Here is a 19051-nt window from a genome sequence, read left to right as displayed (position 1 = left end):
AGTACCTGGTATTAAAAAAGACTAAGCAGGGCCCGGTAGATCTGAAGGTACAAAGGACTTTGGGAAGGAAGTGGTACTTAACACTCTTAGACAAACGGATCATGAGGATGCAGCTGAAGGATAGTGGGATGGTCAGTTTTATGTGTAGGGAAGAAGCTTCATTCATTCATTCATTCATTCATTCATTCACGCATTCATTCAATAAATCTCGTGAACGTCTACTATCACCAGACACTGTGCTAGAGGCTAACCTCTCAGAGTTTAGAGTCTAATGGAGAAAAAACACATTAACTAATTACTTACAACAAAACACAACAAGGAAGTACTATGAAAGAGAAGCCCAGAGGGCCAAAACCTAGAGCAGAGAGACCTGATCTATTCTTCCCTGGAGAAATGGAAGCTAATTCATTCGCAACTCAGTCCCTAACTGGCCTAGACGCAGCACAGCAGCATGGGACAAAGGGGCTTTAGACTTTGGTGCTAGCCTGGCTTCCCATGGGAGTCTTGTGTCTTGTCTGTGCCAACCTGTCTGTGCCCTCTTTGGGTGGAGATACCCCGTGGGTTGGCAGCTACCCATGGCCTGCTAGCCTCTGTGCATGGTTCTCAGTGGATCTCAGAAGGAGATGCTGAATTGTTATAATGCTCACAAAGCAGCTCTCTCTGAGGAGCTCAGTGTGCTTTCAACCACCATCACTACCACCACCACCACTCTGGCAAAGGAGGGGACAGAAATCACCACCCTTTTTTAACTAGAAGAGAAATGAAGTTTTGGGAAATGGAAACCATGAGCCCAAAACACCAATGAAAATATTGCAAAGCCATTCATGGAGTCAGGAACTTTAATTTGCTGTGTCCTACCTGTCCACCTATAATAGTGCACAATTTGGGTTCTCTGTGAGAAGCAGAGATTTTAATAGATCAATTACCAAGAAATAAAGGGAAGTTGGGTTATCAATATGTCTGTACCACTAACTGTCCACGTTTCCAGACCATAAAGCTACTTCCTTAACCTATGGTTTGCCAAATTATTGGAAAGGAGTAACATAACTAAATGGATTCATTAAAAAGCAATAAATACAACTGTTAAGTCCTACATGAAATACTTTATAAATATTAAAACATAATAGTGATTATGTATCTTACTTAGTATCTATCTGGAAGCCATCTACCACCGATATTTCAAGCAAAAATATCCAAGTAGAGCTAAGCTAGCAAGTCTTCCTCCTGTTTAACTCTGCTGAGGCGCTGCCTGAAGAGGGCTGGAGCCGAACTCTGTGGCCAACTGGGCAGGATGCCTGCATAGCACAACAAGCTCCGGTTTAAAGAGAAGATTCCTATCTCTCTGTAAGAGCCAAAGTGAATAACCCCGCTGAGCTGCCTTCCTTCTTGAACACACAGCTCTCACTGACAGCACTCGTTCCCAGGTTTGTGCCCAAAACCTGGGTCTTCAAATGTCCCTGAAGAAACTGGCTCCCAATCCAGGACTTGTTCCCCATGAAGCAACACTTAACATATACAACTGGTTGGGGGTGGAGGAGGAAAGGGACAGGTCGATAGCTTTCTCTTAGCATTAGAACTAACTTTAAAACTAACCCCCAGCTCCCAATGCATTGGTCAGTAAGTAAGTAAGATTTAATCAAAAATTAGAAATGTGCCTTGGATTATGAGATGAGAAAAATAAAAACAGCTGTATTTCACTTGCGGGGATTAAAGGCCAGGAGTTGGAGGGATTTCCCATAAATCAGACCTTGGTTATCTTTTTTCATTACGTACTGTAGAGAAGAAACTCTCGGGAGAGGCTGAGGGCACACGAAACATTTCCTGCCTATAAAAAAAAAAATAAAGAAAAGGAAAAGAAAGTGTTAACTGCACTGAGGATATCTCCTCTGACCAACCATTAAATGGACTTGTTTTTAAAACTATAAAATATTCTTACCAAGAGTAGATAGTAAGACTCATTGAGATGAGCTGCAGACTAAAACGCAGAGGTTCTGTCCTAATTCAGGATTTGCAGCCTTGATGCAAATCAGGTCTCCTCAGTTTCCTCATTTACAAATGACTTATTACTACCCTTACCAGGGAAGGGAAAAATATAAATGACAATAAACTTTCTTAAAATGCGCTCCAATCTGAAAGCATGTAAAACCACCTAACTGCAGGGTGTTATTATTTTGGTATATTTTATTATTAAAAGCAATGGAAATATAAAACCCTACTAAAAGTATAATTTGTTCTCCAGGCTCAGTACTTCTGAGAGCCCACAAAGTTAGTGGGAGGAAAGCAAAGGAAGAACTAACCCTTTTCAGGTTTCCACTGCATAGAGATGACTCTCCCTGCCACCAGCCAACCTTGGGCTACACATGGTCGAAAGTAAACAGGAGCTTTCCAGACAAACCTGGGACACAGAACCCACAACGAGTGGGCTCTGATCCTGCTCTGGGTGCTATGAAATGATGAAGAGCTGTGAAGCTGTAATTCTTTCTGATCATTTTAATTTTGCTTTTTAAAAAGTTCATTTTTAATGAGAAAAGCAGTAACAAGCATACTGAGAAATAGGAGGGGGGAATGCTCTGCTGAAACCCAGGCACTTAAGCACTTTGGGTAACATACAGTGTTTACATAATTATATTCCTATTTCTCATACATTTTCATATCCTGATTGTTTCACTCTACAGTGTCATCAGGAGTACTTTTTATATTTTTACATAGTTTTCAGACATAGCATTCTTTAATTATAATTTTTAACTGTGGTTAAAAAAACATAAATTTACCATCTTAACCACTTCTAAGTGTATAGTTCAGTAGTAGTATATATATTCACATTGTTGTCCAACTAATCTCCGGACTTTTTTCATCTTGCAGAACCGAAACTCTGTACTCATTCAACAACAACTCCCAATTTCCCCCTCCCCTCAGCCCCTGGTGACCACAACTTTACTTCTAACTTTATAAATTTGACTATCCTAGATACCTCATATAAATGGAATCAAATAGTATTTGCCTTTTTGTAACTGGCTTATTTCTCTTAGCATAATGTCTCCATAAGGTTGATCTACACTGTAGCATGTGTTCGAATTGCCTTCTTTTTAAAGACTGAATAGTACTCCATTGTATGTGTACACCACATTTTGCTTATCTATTCATCCATTAACGGATACTTGGATTGCTTCCATCTACTGGCTGCTGTGAATAGTGCTGCTGTGAAAGTGGGTGTACAAGAGAGACAGCATTTTTAATGGCTGCATTTTATTCCATCTAGAAGCTACAGGACAGATGATCTAGCCATTCTGCTATTATTGGACATATAGATTGTTTCTAATTATTTAACATCATGAATTATTCTGTTCTATACTTAAAAGAGGGATAGTTAAGTAATCTAGTAATATCTTATGATGTCAGATATTAACTCAGGATTGTAGGTTTTCAAACCCTTTTGAGATGAAGAGAACTAAAACACAATTTTATGTATTTTTAAAATTCAAGGGATTAATCAAGAGATAAAATTATATTTCTCAAGAACAAATTTAGAGCTACTTTTGATGTCCCACTTAAGTTTCTCTGGAAAGGTGTACTCTAAGCAACGTTAAATGAAAAAGGAGAACACACACTTGTGTATAATATAAAAACAGCTTACATTTCTCAAGTGCATATGTGCCATGAACTGTGTTAAGGGTTTCTCATGTATCAGCTCATTTAATCCTTACAACAACACTTTGAGATGAGCATTGAAGACTAGCAGAATATGCGACCCCAAAATATGCCTCTTTGGCATAAAGATTATTTTGAGCTAATTATATGGAGAAATAGCAGGCACAGAAGTTTTTAAAACCAGAGTACAAGTTACACTTTGCAAGGGAAATTTACATTTATAAAGGAAATGTTGATTTGTAAGGGTGTCGTCTTCTGCATACCTGGAAAAGAAGATGACTCTAAATCACAGGAGAATCTCATCCATGGAGAAGGCACCACTTAAATCTGCACAACAACCTTACTCTTGTTTGCTTTGTCTGGTCACCTTTCTTTCTTTTGCCTTTAGCTGGAGATAGTATTTAAGGTGGAGACTTAGATTCCCTCAGAGAGTTACTCATCCCCCGTCCCCGATATCTCCCGTGTATGCAGGAGGTACACATGTTAGGAAACTTATGTTGATTTTTCCTCCAGTTAATCTGTCTTGTATTACAGGGAGATTTCAGCCAAGAACTCAGCAGGTTAGAGGGAAAATTATTTCCTCACTCCTACAGCATCATTATTATTCCCCTTTAATGATAAGAAAATTAAGATCCAGGGAGGTTAAGTTGATCAAGTTTTCAAAGAATTTGAACCCAGCTCTGCCTAACTTGGTTTAACTACTACACTCTACTGTCTCTCTTTATTAGCACTTAATTGAAATTATTTTTTACTAAAATACATTATGAAAAAGGTATTAAATAATATATAGTACTATATATACTATGATATTATATATTATACTTTTCATGGTATATATAGATATATAATTTTATATGATAATGAAAGGTCCATGGAGGGACATTTATCCTTAATTTACTAAGGGTAAAAAGGAGACCAGAAATTGTCTATAAGACAATGCCTTATGTGTTCTATTACTGTGGCATAAAGAAGTATGCTGTAAGAGCACAAAGAAAGAGAGTCTAAGGAGTCTGAGGAGAATTAAGGAAGACTTCACAAAACAGGTGACATCTGAGCTATGCCTAGTAAGATGAATAAAATTTATCAGACAAAGCACCATTGTGGAAAGGGAGAGTCTACAAATGTGAAGAGGAGAAATCTAAGCCATCCTAGGGGAGAAAAGCCAAAAATATTACTCAGGTATTGTATTTAAAACTCTGTCTTTCAGGGTAAGCTGCTTTAGTTTATTTTCTCCGAGTCTCCACAACACTTCTCCATTTTCTCCCTCTATTAATATTTAATTACTTTTTCCCCTTTTTCACAGTGATTCTATTTCAGCTTTAATATGTAGCTATTAAGCAGGAGAATTAGGAAGAGCACCCTGGAAGCAACAAGGAGCCACTGACCAGGAACTTCCATGAGAGGAGCAGGACGATTTGCTACACTGAGAATAAATATGTTTTGGGAGCAACTGGTGGGTTTGGACCACCCACATCCTCCACCCTTTTCTCAGGAAAAGGGGAGAAAGAAAGAGGAATGCATGGAGCAGAAATGGTTTATTAGTTTTGGAAACTCTAGGAAACTGGCTCTGTAGTGATTTTTCCAGCCTATTCTTGAAGATTGTGCAACTCTGGTGGGAAACGGGGTTAGCTACACAAAGGACTGCAGCTCCTACATGGAGGGAAATGAGCTTCCATGAGAGGCACAACAGGTCATGGATCAACAGCAAAGAAAAACAACACCTGGGGGAGGCATTGAGCTGATGCTCTGGGCCAATGAGGCCGGCTCTGTATCCAGACACTAGTCAGGTCACAGTTGGACCTGACGGCAGATGGGAGAGGATAACAATCAAACTTCTTTCTTGACATTGGCAATATCATGGCATGATATCTGTGAAGAGTTATGAACTGTTGAGAGTGCAGAAGAGTGATCTATATTGACCATGAACCCATTAAATATTTGTTGATGCAGCTCCTGCTGCTACAGGTGAGAGACTGCCTCTTACACAGGAGATGATGGTTTTAAAGTGGTTAATGCACTGAAAGAGCACCAAGAGTCAGACAGGCCTGGGCTCTAATCCCAGCTCTGTGAGCTTTGTGACAAGTTAGGAATTCTTCAGAGATTCGGTTTACTCATATGAAAAATATGCAATTAATAAAACAGCTGCCCTGATTGATTCATATTTGGTCTTGTTGGAAAGATGAAATAAATTAAGGAACACAAAAATGCTTAGAAAATCATAAAGCAAATATAAAGCATTACGCTTATAGTGATGGAAGCGGTGAGCCTCGCTTATTCCCTTACCTGGAAATAGGCAAAGGCCAGGTGATCCAAGGCATCCTCTAGACTTGCCTCATCCTCTGTCTTCCATTCTCCATAAGATCCTCGGAAGAGACTGACAGCCTCCTCCAGCCATGGAATGGCATGGTAGTAATCCCCCATGTCATAGGCCACCTGTGGGGAACATAAGTACCATCACTAAAGCCTTAGTCCACAGGTACGGGGAAATGACAATGCAAAGAGTGGAGGGCCTTTGGGACCCAAGAAGGCAAGTTTTCTCTCAAATCCATTTAAATTCAATTTATTAAGCATCTATTTTGTACAAGACATTGAACTAGGTGTGAAGAACACAAACGGGTTCTTGCATTTAAAGAACTCAATTTGTAGGGATGAGAGGTAAGCACTCAAGTAAATATAATCCTGGGCAAAATGGCATGAATACTTGAAGGAAATATGTAAAATGTGCTGTGGAGGCATAAAGAAGGGAGGAGACTTGAGAATCTCAGAAAGCCTCAAGAAGAAGTGGCATCTGAGATGAGCCTTCCTTGAAGAAGGAAAAGAATTTCAATGAGCAGAGACTGAGATGAAGGGCATTTTAAGATGAGGGAATGGTAGATATAGAAGCCGAAAGTAGTATGTTGTGGCTATAGTCTAAGGTGAAGAGAAGTAGGAAATAAACATAAAGAGGCAATGTAGGCTGAGGTAATTAGAATTGTGAATGTCATTTTTTAGGAAGATATTGTTGGTAGCAATGTGAGGACTGAATTAAATGCATTCATTTATTTATTCAATATTTACTGAGTATTTACGATGTACCCAGGGGTCCCTGACCTTAAAGAGTTTATAATCAATCAAGGGTTGAGGGGAGGGTATAGCTCACTGGTAGAGTGCATGCCTAGCATGCAGAAGGTCCTGGGTTCAATCCTCAGTACCTCCATTTAAATAAATAAATAAATAAATAAACCTAATCAAGGGGCATGTGGGTAAACCAGTAATTGTGACATAATGCATTAGGCACCATAATGAAGGTAGACCTGGGAATGCTATGAGAGGCCAGTGGATTTGCTCTACTTTAAATGTCAGACTGATGGAGAATATGGCAACATGCACCAGACATAGCTCCTGTCTCCTAATAGCTTACAGTTAACTAAATACCAGAACTGCAGGTGGAATTTCCTGGAAGTTGATGCTGAAGACAGCATGGAATTATAAAGTCACAGATTTGGAAGGCCTCTTGCAAAATGATCTAATTCAGGTATAATTTTCAGCAGACAGAAAAACAGGGCAGAGCCTAGAGATACCACAACTCTGCAGCCTAAACAATGAGTCCACTCCTATCCTAGGTCTGCCATTAGTCTGCTGTGTCATCTTTCTGGTCCTTGAGTTTCCTATTTGTAAAAACATTGAGTTGAAGAATAATAATAAAAAAGGTAGAATGAGATAACTGGAATCCTTCCAACCACAAAGACTTAGAAATTTTGAATAAACTGTAAAAACCATTTTATGATATATTTTCAAGAAAACCCAGGTACCAGAAACAAAAAGGAGCTGAAAATCCAAATAATAAGCTTATGAGCAGATGTTGAAGCTGCCTAGGATCAGGGTGAGTATTAGTCCTAATAACCATGGTACTTAATAACCTTAGGTCATAATGCCCACACGAGGACAGTATATGATCCTTCGGTAGACCTCCCCAGACCTAGGAACTGTAATTAAGACACGCTCATAAAACTGAAATCCATGGAAAACTACATCTTCAGGGAAAGAGTGAACCAGAAAAATCTACCTGCTGTCACAAGCAGACAAGAAAGTTGGTTTGTTTCTGTCTAGCTTCTGTTTAGGGACATAAAATGTCTCCTTAGAACATTCACAACCTTGAGCCCATGCCTCACATGAGTTTCAGGGTTGAATTTGCATTATTCATATAGTCAAGGAAACCCCAGGCAAATAAATCAACATAAAATTGGATCTAAGGCCAGCGCAAATCAAAACCACAATGAGATATCACTTCACACCTGTTAGAATGGCAGTTATCAAAAAGACAAGAAGTAACAAGTGTTGGTGAGGATGTGGAGAAAGGGAACCCTGTGCATTGCTGCTGGGAATATAGACTGGTGTAACCACTATGGAAAACAGTATGAGGGTCCTCAAAATTTTAAAATAGAACTACCATTTGATTCAGCAATTCCACTTCTGTGTTTATCTAAAGAAAATGAAAATACTTAACTCAAAAAGATATATGCACCCTCATATTCACTGGAGTATTATTTACAATAGCCAAGATATCAACCCAATTGTCCATCGATGGATGCATGAGTAAAGAAAATGTGATATACATATACGTATACATATATTTATATATAGTAGATATAGATAGATATATCAGCCATTAAAAAGAATAAAATCTCACCATTTGTGAAATGGATGGACCCTGGGGCATTATTCTAAGTGAAATAAGTCAGACAGAGAAAGACAAATACCATATGATCTCACTTACATGTTGAATCTAAAAAAACAGAAACAAAACCAAAAACAAATTAAAAAATCCAAGCCCATAAATACAGGGAACAGACTAGTTGCTAGAGGCTGAGGATGAGGGTAGGTAAAATGGGTAAAGGGGGTCAAAAGGTACAAATTTTCAGTTATAAAATAAATAAGTTGTGAGAATGTAATGTATGGGGGTGGGGTGGGGAAGGGATCTAAGGCTAGTGATAGCACCAAACTACCCTGGAAGAAGAAAACCCAAAACTCTATAAAAGGATATTCTCACAACTCTGGGCAGAGAGAGTTTCTTTGGGGGTAAAAAGTCCTGCTAAAAATATACTCACAATCAAACATGATAAACTGTATCAGGAAATAATTGATCATGAACAAGAGTCAACAGACACAACAGTAGGGTAGTAGAACTAGACAATTAAGAATTCCAAAAAATAGGAAAACTGATTTGCTTTAAAATAATCCATGGAAGAAGGAATTGGGGATGTGCCAATGAAACAGATTTGTCTACATGCTAATAATTATCAAAGTTTATTCTTTGACTCAGCAATACCATTTCCAGGTATTTAACCAAGAGAAATGAAAACAGATGTCCACAGAACGACTTACATCAGAATGTTAATAGCAGCTTTATTCCAGTCGATGCTGGAGATAAATCTAAGTATCCATCAACATGAGATTAGATAAACAATTTGTGGCCTATTTAAACAATGGAATACTATTCAGCAATAGAAAGGAATGAGCTACTGATAATGCAGCAATGTGGATGAATTTCAGATACAGTGTGCTAACTGACTTAGAAGAGTACACACTGTATGGTTTAAAATAGTGGTCACCTGGTCCTTGGGCAAAGGTAGAGTAGAAAGGGCGGGGAAAAGAAGAAAGTAGAAAGAGAAGAAAAAGGAGTGGGGCTTTATTTACCTATATGTAAATTCTTCTTTAAAAATCTGAAACAAATAGAGCAAAATTTGAATATATACTTCATCTCAATTATAGATATAATTTATAATTGCTTGCTATTTTTGTATACTTTCTTATATTTGAAATGTTTTATCTTTCAAAATAAGTGAATAAATACAGAAACAATGATTGCCAGTGAGACTTTCAGGAAGCAACTTACTAAATTTTCAACATATGGTTTTAGTCTCAGAAAAGCCTCACTAATGAAGCGTATGTTTGTACCATACATGGAACTATTTTAACTGGCTTCAATTTAAATTAGCCATGAACATGATGGTTGAGCTCTGATTCTGCTCGGGATCTCAGAAAAGGAAAAATGGTACACAGAGAGGCCTAGGGCAACCCACTCCACATTAATTTGGAAGACTGATTCCCAAAACTTGGATTCAGGACATAACGAAACCTACTCTCAGATTGGCTAATGAATACTGCAGGGGCTGGGGAGCTGGGAAAAATTCACTTTCCTGCAATACGCATCGTTAAAATCAAAAAAGATTTTCTTCATTATTTCTTGGGCAAAGGCTAACAAAGAGTATATTGTAAAATAACCTCCAGTGTGCTTATAACTTGTGATCAAAGATCAGTTAAATATCTCATATGGAAGGTTCCTGAAGTCGATTTCCTCAAGTAATGTTAAAGCGAATGGCCTGGTTTTTGACACTACTTCAATTTAGTATCTCTAAATACTTAGGAAGTGTTGCAAGGGATTCCTGAAAGTCTCAAGAGGCAGAGTTTCCGTGATCTTAGCCTCACACCCCGTCTCCTCTCCTCACCCTTGGACCCTGATTCTCCTTCCCGCGTGGCAGGTCATCTACTGGCAGGGCACTGTAGTTAGGGTGACCAAGGGCCATTTTGCCCAGGAAAGTCCTAGTTTGTGTCTGTCATCCTGGCTAATAACACCTCCTTCACTCTCAAGAGTGTTGAGAGTGTCCTCAAGTGTGGGAGGGTAAGCTCAGTGGTAGAGTGCGGCATGCACGAGGTCGTGGGTTCAGAACCCAGTACTTCCATTAAACAAAAGAATGTCCCAAGTATGTGATCACCTTAGCTATCAGGAAAAGAGAGTGAGATTCAGAGTTAAAAGCAATCAGGATACGGTGATGTCATCCCCTAGAAAGGAGAGCCGAGCTATTCACCCCTTCTGTGAATATCGTTACCTTGCCAATGTGGAAGCAGTCATCCCCTGTGAGGGAGAAGAGCCGTCTGGGACTGTACAGGTCAGTGACGGCGGAGCCAGTGACCCTCTGAAAGGCGCCTCGGGCCAGGCCCTTCACATTGAGCATGTACACATCCTGCAGCCGCATCAGGGCCCTTGCTGCTCCCTCAAGGTCCTCAAAGGCCGGCAGATCCTGCTCCACCTTCTCATAACCATCCTTCAGAGCTGTGAAGGTCACGAAAACATCAATCCACCGTTCAAAAACCGATGGTGAACACTTAGTATAGCAAGGCATAATCACCTCAATCCCAAGGCTCATAATATTTCATGAGCAAAGATAATGTTTTATCTGTTTTTGTTCCCAGGGGAACAAAATCTTCTGAATGAGGAACAGATACGAGTAAAAGTTAAGCACCTTTATCACGTTATCCCATCCTATCTCCAGGAGTCTTGCCTTTTGGAGGGGACAACTCTTCTTCCTCCTAACTTCCCCAAAGTCAACAACTTCTTCAAGTATGAAGCAGAGTAAACTGGGAAAGTGATCTTACTACAGATCATACCTGTAGTGGCCACTTAATAAAACAGAAATTGTTAGAAGAGATCACTTTAATATGTATATCGGATGATATAACCTACAGTTCTTCACAGGATTGAAGATCAAATGAGATAACGGCTATGAAAGTGCTTTCTAATGTATAATCATATAGACATATTAACAAAGGGACCTAGTTCTTTGTAACAGAGCTAAGGAGATCAAGTAATACCTACCCCCTCCATCATCCTTCATCACATCCCATCAGAATCTCCTTTCCACTGAGTCAGGAGATAAAATCTTCTTTTACCCTCCAGCCCTCCTCCTCATTACCTTGAATGTTCTCACTGGCCTCCAGACTATGTACCACATTCTTCCAGTCACACTGCAGGCGTTTGATGAGAGTAAATGCAAGCAGAGGGTTAGACACGGGGGTTGCTGAATCTTCATGCAAAGACAGCACCTTATCATAGAATCTGAAAGAGAGGAGTGGAACGATCTCACCTGCTGGTACACCCTGGGCCCCTAGGAAAGGCTGAAATGGTGTGTGCACTCTGAGAGCAGTTAAAAATGACACACTGAGCCCCTTGAGACTCGTGTAATATTCTAAGCAATTAGCACAAAGAATATGAAAAGTGCCAACACAACAAAAAGTAGGTCCACTTATTTGTTCATTCAATGGGTCAGTCTCCACTGGTCAATTACTGTGCATCAGGCATCATGCTAGGTGCTACAGACCCCAAAGCAAGAGAGAGTGGAGCTCTCAAGGAGGGCACAAACAAGAAAATCCTTTCTTCTTTCATCACTCTGTCATCAAAACTAAGGATCTGGTAAAAGCTTAAAAATATTGTTGAATTAATTATGATAACTGTGGCACATGCTATGACAGAGGAGAGCATAGGATGCTATGTGATGCTGTGGCAGTTTGCAGGCAGGGCACTGACTCAGGTGGGAATTAGAAGGTGTAAGGGAAGACTTCCCAGAGGATATGGCACCTGATCTGAGTCCTGAGGATTAGTTAAAATACTGATAGCTACTACTTATTGAGTCCTTACTATGTATTGAGCATCCTGCTAAGGGCTTTAAACATATTGTCTCATTTAATCCCCCTAGCAATGCTTAGAGTAAATTTTATCATGCACATTCTTCAGAAGAAGAAACTGAAACAAGGCCGTGCTGTTGGTAAACAACAAAGCAAGGAATGAACCCAAGTCTGCCTGACTCTGAAGCCGGGGTTCTTGGCTGATTTTGCCATACTGTTTCCCAGGGAGCTAGAACAAAGAAGGGAAGAGACCGGTTTGTTTGTGTGTTTTGTTTTGTTTTGTTTGAGCCAACAGGGACCAATGTGTACAAAGACATATATTTGTTCATTCAGTAAGTCAGTCTATACTGGTTACTTGCTAGATGTCAGACTCCATGCTGGAAGCTGGGGATACAAAGGCAAAACAAGGTCCAGTGATCAAGGTAAGACAGTAACCTTGATCTCAAAGACTTGCAGCCTCTGAGATGATAAATAATTACAATACAGATGCAACATCAGATTTAAGAACAAGGCTTAGTGGGCAGTACACAGAAGGGATGATTAATTTGGCTAAAGCAGGTCAGAGAAGGTTTCACAGAGGAGATAATAAACTGAGATTTGATGGGTAACTGCAAATAATGAGGAAGGGAGAAGGAGGCCTCCTTCCAGGGAGGCAGAGACAGTTCAACTTATGCAAAGGTACAGAGAGAAACAGTAGGGAAGTCACAAGCAGTTTTAGTATTGCTGGAGCCCAGGGTGTGTTGGGAGGACGGGTAGATCAGGCCGGAGAAATGAGGAGCACCTCATAGGTCTTGCTGAGAAATTTGGTTTTTACCCTGAGTGCAATTAGGAGCCACCAAAAAGGTTTTAAGTGAGAGTGGGATACACTACATGTTACATATATAAATCTGTGAGAGGGTGGGAGGAGGATTTAGAAGTGGAAGTGACTGGAAGCAGAAAGACCCCTTAGGCCATTTCAAAACTAAGCAAGAGACAAGTAGAGTCTGAACCGTAACGGTGACAGTGGGGCAGAGAATGGGATGGTTTCAAGAGAGATATTTAGGAGTGGATCATATAGAAACTGGTGATAGTTTTAATGTAATGAAGAGGTGGGTTATCCAGCATGCTTCCCACCTTTCTGGCATGTCAACATTTGCAGAAAAGGGCCAGAAATTTTGGGGTCAGAAGTGATCATCTTTCTAGTTAATTTCTCTCCTCCTCGAATATCCTACGAGTGTTCACATAACCAAAAGACGCTATTTTCTTTCCTGGTATTTGGTGGCTATTCCATTTCTAACCCCTGAATGGGATTTATATTATTGAAATTTATTGGTTATAATACGGCAAACTTAAGAGTTCTAGTCCTGCCCTCTAAGACTTTTTTCCTTTCTTATAAAATTATTAATTTTGAAAACAATATAATAACAATGGAAGTAAAAGAAAAAAGTGTGTGCAAAGTGTAAAGGATATGGATTTATACGAATGTGAGCATGAGCACGTGAAAATTGAGAAGGCCATTGGCCCAAGTGGAGGTTGTCAGAGGGTGGAAAGGGATAGAACTGAAGAAGAGAGGGAGCGGTAAGGTGGAGGGATTTCAATCCCTTGAAACAGTCTAAGGATTTCTCAAGGGTGGGGCTCAACCATAAACAGTTGCCTGAAAGAGAAGACTGGTAGAGGTGCTTCCAGTGAGCCAAGCATTCAATTCAAGCATAAACTAAGGAAAAAGCATCTGTGCTTGGGTGCCCCAGGGAGGAAACAGGAAGCCTGTCAAGTCCCAGGGTGTCTCTGATCCACAAGACAGGGGTATATGAGAGCAGCTACTCTAGGGTTTTGAAAATAAACCAGCTTCCAGGGTGTGGGATTTTTTTTTTTTTTACTACCCATTATTTCCTGCTTCAGCTCCACATGGAACTACTTAGTAAAAGATATTCCACTGCTAGACAAAAACACTTACAAGCAGAGGCTTAGGCTTGAGTCCAGTCTGAAGGGCAAGTGTCCAGAGACAACTGAGGCTGAGTGGGCAGGGATTTTATAAGACAGTTAGATGGGGAGGAGCTGGGAGGAGACCTGAGAGGTATCCTGATCTAGCCTCCAACCATTCCTCAGCTTCTTCCTCTATAAAGCGGCAGAACTGGTCTGGTCTAAGAAGGTCTCTACGGATCCTTTCGGCACAGCCATTCTATTATTTCTTTCTATCACCTTTTCCACAACTGAATAAATAGATTCCTCACTGGCGCTCTACAACCGATGTTTCACGGGCATCAGAGGAGACTGAAGCACAAAGGGAAAGAGGCAAGGCAGAGAGGTGAAGAGCTGTCCTAAGTCACCCATCAGATCAAAGGCACTGTCTCTTTGTTCTCTTCACATCCCACTTTGTATTATGGGGTCAATTTATTTTGGGCGGGGGTTTGATCTCTATTGCAGCACATAAATCAATTCAGTGTTCAAGCACATCATTTTTCTGTCACACAAAGAGAAAAAAAAACCTATCAAGTGATATCTCAGGCTGGTTTGGAATCTAAATATTGGCCCTAGGCCCAGCCTCTGAGCAAATAGCTGGTTTTCAGAGACCAAGTTACTGGATGCTGAATTCAAACCCCAGGGTTTCCTAAATGGCTTTTTGCTTTAACAAATGCTGCTGAGAGTGGAAAATCAGATCCTTTCCTTCAAGAATCTGCACATAAAATCTGAAACCCAATCCCTGCATTAAACATAGCCTTGGACAGGTTACCCAACCACAATACATGGGCTATTTTAATTAAATATGTCTCTCCTTTGGAATTCAGAAATGGCTTTGTCTCGGTTCTTCCGAGACATTCTGAATGCTTAATTGCTAGCACAGAAATAATTGCTGCTGACACTACTTTTTAAATCTTGGTAGTTTTTTTTTTAAACTGCAACAACAAAAAAAGCTAGGGTTAACTAAATGTATTTATAAAACTAGTATATGTAATACTATACTAGCATACAACTTTATATATTATAACTAGTATAATTTTTATCATTAACTTGGGGTAGGGAGTAGCGGTCTCAACATCAAAAATAATTAATTTCTAAATTTAGAAGTTCAAAGAAGAATATCAACTTAGGCCCTCAGAAATAACATCTCAAGTTACATTAGATCACCAGATTGGGAGTATAGGAAAATGAGCAGGAACTGCCAAAATTCTTGTTTTAAAAATCAAACATTTCACTAGGTTTTTAGAGCACTGACTAGAGAAGAGACAGTCTTGACAGTATCAAACTAAACTTTCTGAAATTAGATGTTCATAAGTCAGATGAGAAGAGAATCTAGAATTTTTCTGAGTCTTTTTTATTATCTGGGCTCTCACAATCCTAGTTACTGTTTAAGTTAAAAGTGAGATCTAGTTTCACAAGCCAGTCTTAAACAACAATCATAAAGAGCTAACATTTGTTGAGCAATTATTATATTCCTTGACATGGTATTTAATCCTTCCAACAACACTATGAGGATAGGTACTATTATTATCGTCATTTCACAGATTAGGAAACTAATGCTTAAAGAGGTAAAGGACAGAGCTCAAGGTCAGAGCCAAACATTCAAACAGACGTCTGTTAAATTCCTGAATCCAGACTCTTAACCACTATGTACTCCAGTTGCTCATAAAACCTCATAGCTATGGGGCTTGGTCAGGGTTCTGGCATATTACATAAAGCAAGCAGTAAGGATGATAGAAGGAAACAACCAAAGAACTGTGTCCTAGTCCTGGATTTGCTACCTACTAGATTTTGCAATCTTGGATAAGGTACTAAACTTTAGTTTTCTGACATTTTACACGAGTTCTCATTTGTTTAAGAGAGTAATACAAACTTATTTCAAAGCACTGTGTGTGAGAGAGAATCAATCGAGATAAAGTTTGTGCAAGACCTCCCACTGTGACAAAGCTGTGACAATGACAGTGGTGAGAAGACAGTAAAGCAGACCAGCATGCAGGGGAGGAGGGGCCCCGGCCAGCTGTTTTGATCAATGCTGCCAGCCCTCTCTTCTGAACCTGTTCCCTGAGAGGCCCAGCATCAGGATTCTGCTCCCATCTCTATCTGAGCCACCCAAATAGAGAGATTAGTGGTATGAGAACAAGCATGTGCGTAGCAGGGAGCATGATGGCATCTCAGATCAAAGAGAAGAGTCTGTTCCATTTCCACCAATCAACCTGGACTCCAATGAATCTGGACTAAGAAAAAATTGAATCATTTTGCTATGTAAACATGGGCCCAGAGAACACCAAGCAACTATACTACTCCAAAGAATGACAAGAATTATTGAAATTATCATTATTTACTGTTATAATTCATACACACTTATATAAACTTACATATACTATATGTGTGTGTCTATCATCATGCTATTTCAGACTAACAATAAATTTAAACATGCATATAACTACTTACTTACATGCAAGCTACATACTTAAGAGTATGTACCACATTACATAACCCTTCAGACATCACTGAATAACAAACAGGATCTCTCACATACGCTTCCTCACGCAAACTGATTCTCTTCCACGTGGGCTCTTCCACACAGCAATAGTGTCCCTCACACCTTCTTCCCATATGCCCCTGAAACAGTATTACTATCACACACATCCACAGTTTTATAAGCAGCACATTGTGAGGCAGCCTTCTGTTGTCTCAGCTCAGCTGAGGGTCACAAGGTATAAATACCATTAATATATTCAGATAACTATGCAGTTACACCCTGTTTCTCACACTGTGAGCTTCTCAGTGTCCTGAGAAGGTGCACAACACATATTCATACACATGGTATCATAACCAATCATTCATCTTTCATTGCTTGACACTGACAGAGTCAGTGCATGATTACAGTGCCCCAGGGTCCAAGTCTTAAAGTAGAGTTTGTTGATTGTACAGCAAAACAATATTGGCTGAGCATCTGCTGGTGTGTGCTACACTAAGTATCCTCCAGCATCAAGTACAGTTTTCCCCAGTGTTTTCTTGGTGTCAAATGGTTTCATACACATGGAACATATCAATTATGGCATTTAGAGAGCTCTTACACACGTGAAGAGAAAGGAGCACTGAAAGAAAAGGGAAAGATGGACCCCTTGGATTAACAATCATGATGTTACAGACTCCAAGCTCCTTGAGGGCAGGTTGGATCTTGCTCACTATTCTTTCCCCAGTGCCTGGAACAGTACTTGGCTCAGAGTAGGCACTCAAACATGTGTGTTGAACGAACTGATGAACATGAAGCATTATTCATACAATGACCTGGACAATTAGTTGGCATCTTTCACATGCAGAGTATGATACATAGTGTCCTGCTCACCCAGTCTCAACGACGTGTACATCTCATACATGGTCACAGAATGTCACCTCATACTAAACATTAGTGCCCTGGGCCACACAGTCAACACATGTGTGGCTACAGTGTCACTGTATTCTCTCCATTTCACTCTTGCAGTGTCGCTGTGTCTCTGTGACACACAGCCTGGGGGCCCACACAGCTTGACACAGCACCTTGTAAGGTCCTACTCCACCTCAGAGCCACTCCACCACATTTTTCCACAGTGTATCAACTCGGCTGTGTGATGCTGGATGTGGGATGTCACTGTGTGTGTGAGGGACGGATCCTGAGGTCCCACATTGTCTGGGGCCCCCACACAGGATGAGGATGGATCAGGGGTGTCACACTGGGCCACAGTGACTCAGTCTCATGGTGTCACACTGTGCCCAAGGTCCCACGCAGGGTGACACTGAGCCTAAGAGTTACCCCCAACCCTGTGGCACAGTGTCTTGACCTTGTCCTCGGACTCAGTCTCTCCCACTCAGGCCCCACTGCCCTGCCCTCACCTGGTCAGGTCCCGCAGCCGCGCCTCCTCCCCACGCAGGTAGCTCCGCAGCAGTCCCAGCAGCCGGCGCTCGGGCGCCAGGGCTCGCGCCACACTAGTCAGCGCCGAGAACGTGTCGTCGCGCGCCGCGGCCCGCGCCGGGTCTCCTGCCCGGAGCGCCAGCACCGCCAGCACCGCCAGCACCGCCGCCAGCCGCGCCACGGGGCCCATCGCCGGCGCTCGCGCGCGTCCCCTCAGACCGATCCGCTGACCCGGCGCCTGCCGCTCCCGCCCCGGCCCGCCCCTCGGCCCCGCCCCCGACTCCTCGCTCTCACCCCTCCCCTCGCTCTCCACCTCCCACTTTCCTGCTCCTTAGCTCCTCAGATTGTGTGGGGTCTACCTGCCACCTAAATGTCCGGCCGCTCTCCACTAAATCACAGCCCTAGGGAAGCATTTCCACTGTGGAAATCGAGGCAGCGAGCGTGGTGAGGAATGAATTCACTGGTCAATGGCTGTACAACGACATCCAAAAATATTCACCCCTCTGGATCAAGGAATGAATACACAGAAACATCACTGTATTCTGATGGAGAAATCAGGAGAGTAAATGTGGTAAGGTAACAGCGGTGCGGGTAAATAGGTGTGACAAGCCAGAGGGGAAGAAAACACTTCACACAGGACTTGACGCCTGAGCCCTCTTGAAGGATGAACAGAATTTTGACCGGAGGTGAAGAAGGGTGAAGGCCACTAGGGTCAGTGCACGACAAATCTAGGACCTATACAACCAAAAACTCTGGGGTCCTGGGTCACTGCTCTACACCATATATTCACAGTCACTTAGGCAAACAAAAATATTATATCCTACTACTCATTCTTTCCCCCTCTTTCCCAGGCAATGTTTATTCAATCATTCATTCATTTAACAAATATTTAGCACCTCTTCTACTGTGCTGAGGGCACAGAGAAATAGCATATCAAACCCATGAACTCAGGAGGGGAGACAGAGATGTAAACAAATAACCACAAAGTACCATCAGAGTAACCAAGGGATGTGTAGTAAGCAACGGCAACCCTGAGGAGGGAGCCCATCCCCAGGCACAGACGGTGGAGAGGGCTTCACAGAGGAGGCACTGTGTGCAGGTCTAAAAGGATGAAAAGGAATTGTCTGG

At 41.2% G+C, this 19051-nt stretch overlaps 1 protein-coding gene across 4 annotated transcripts in view; it reads right to left on the bottom strand.

Annotated features, from left to right (window-relative positions):
- P4HA3 (prolyl 4-hydroxylase subunit alpha 3) overlaps positions 1-18156 on the bottom strand; it is a 35152-nt gene extending 16996 nt beyond the window's left edge. For 2 of the 4 annotated variants that reach the window (XM_006203337.4, XM_072969213.1), the window contains exons 1-5: positions 17905-18156; positions 11382-11524; positions 10518-10741; positions 5932-6081; positions 1774-1825 (exon numbers count right to left, since the gene is read on the bottom strand). In XM_006203337.4, the coding sequence (XP_006203399.4) occupies positions 1774-1825; positions 5932-6081; positions 10518-10741; positions 11382-11524; positions 17905-18113 (778 nt within the window). In that variant the 5' untranslated portion in view covers positions 18114-18156. Of the gene's footprint in view, positions 1-1773; positions 1826-5931; positions 6082-10517; positions 10742-11381; positions 11525-16483; positions 16543-17571; positions 17593-17904 lie in introns of those variants that run through there. The other 2 variants (XM_072969215.1, XM_072969214.1) reach the window with 2 other exon arrangements.
- Positions 18157-19051: the final 895 nt, after the last annotated feature.

Source organism: Vicugna pacos, chromosome 10 (genome assembly GCF_048564905.1).
Source record: "Vicugna pacos chromosome 10, VicPac4, whole genome shotgun sequence".
NCBI lineage: Eukaryota > Metazoa > Chordata > Mammalia > Artiodactyla > Camelidae > Vicugna > Vicugna pacos.
Note: the sequence above shows the minus strand (reverse complement) of the source record. Positions and strands in the feature narration are given on the sequence as shown.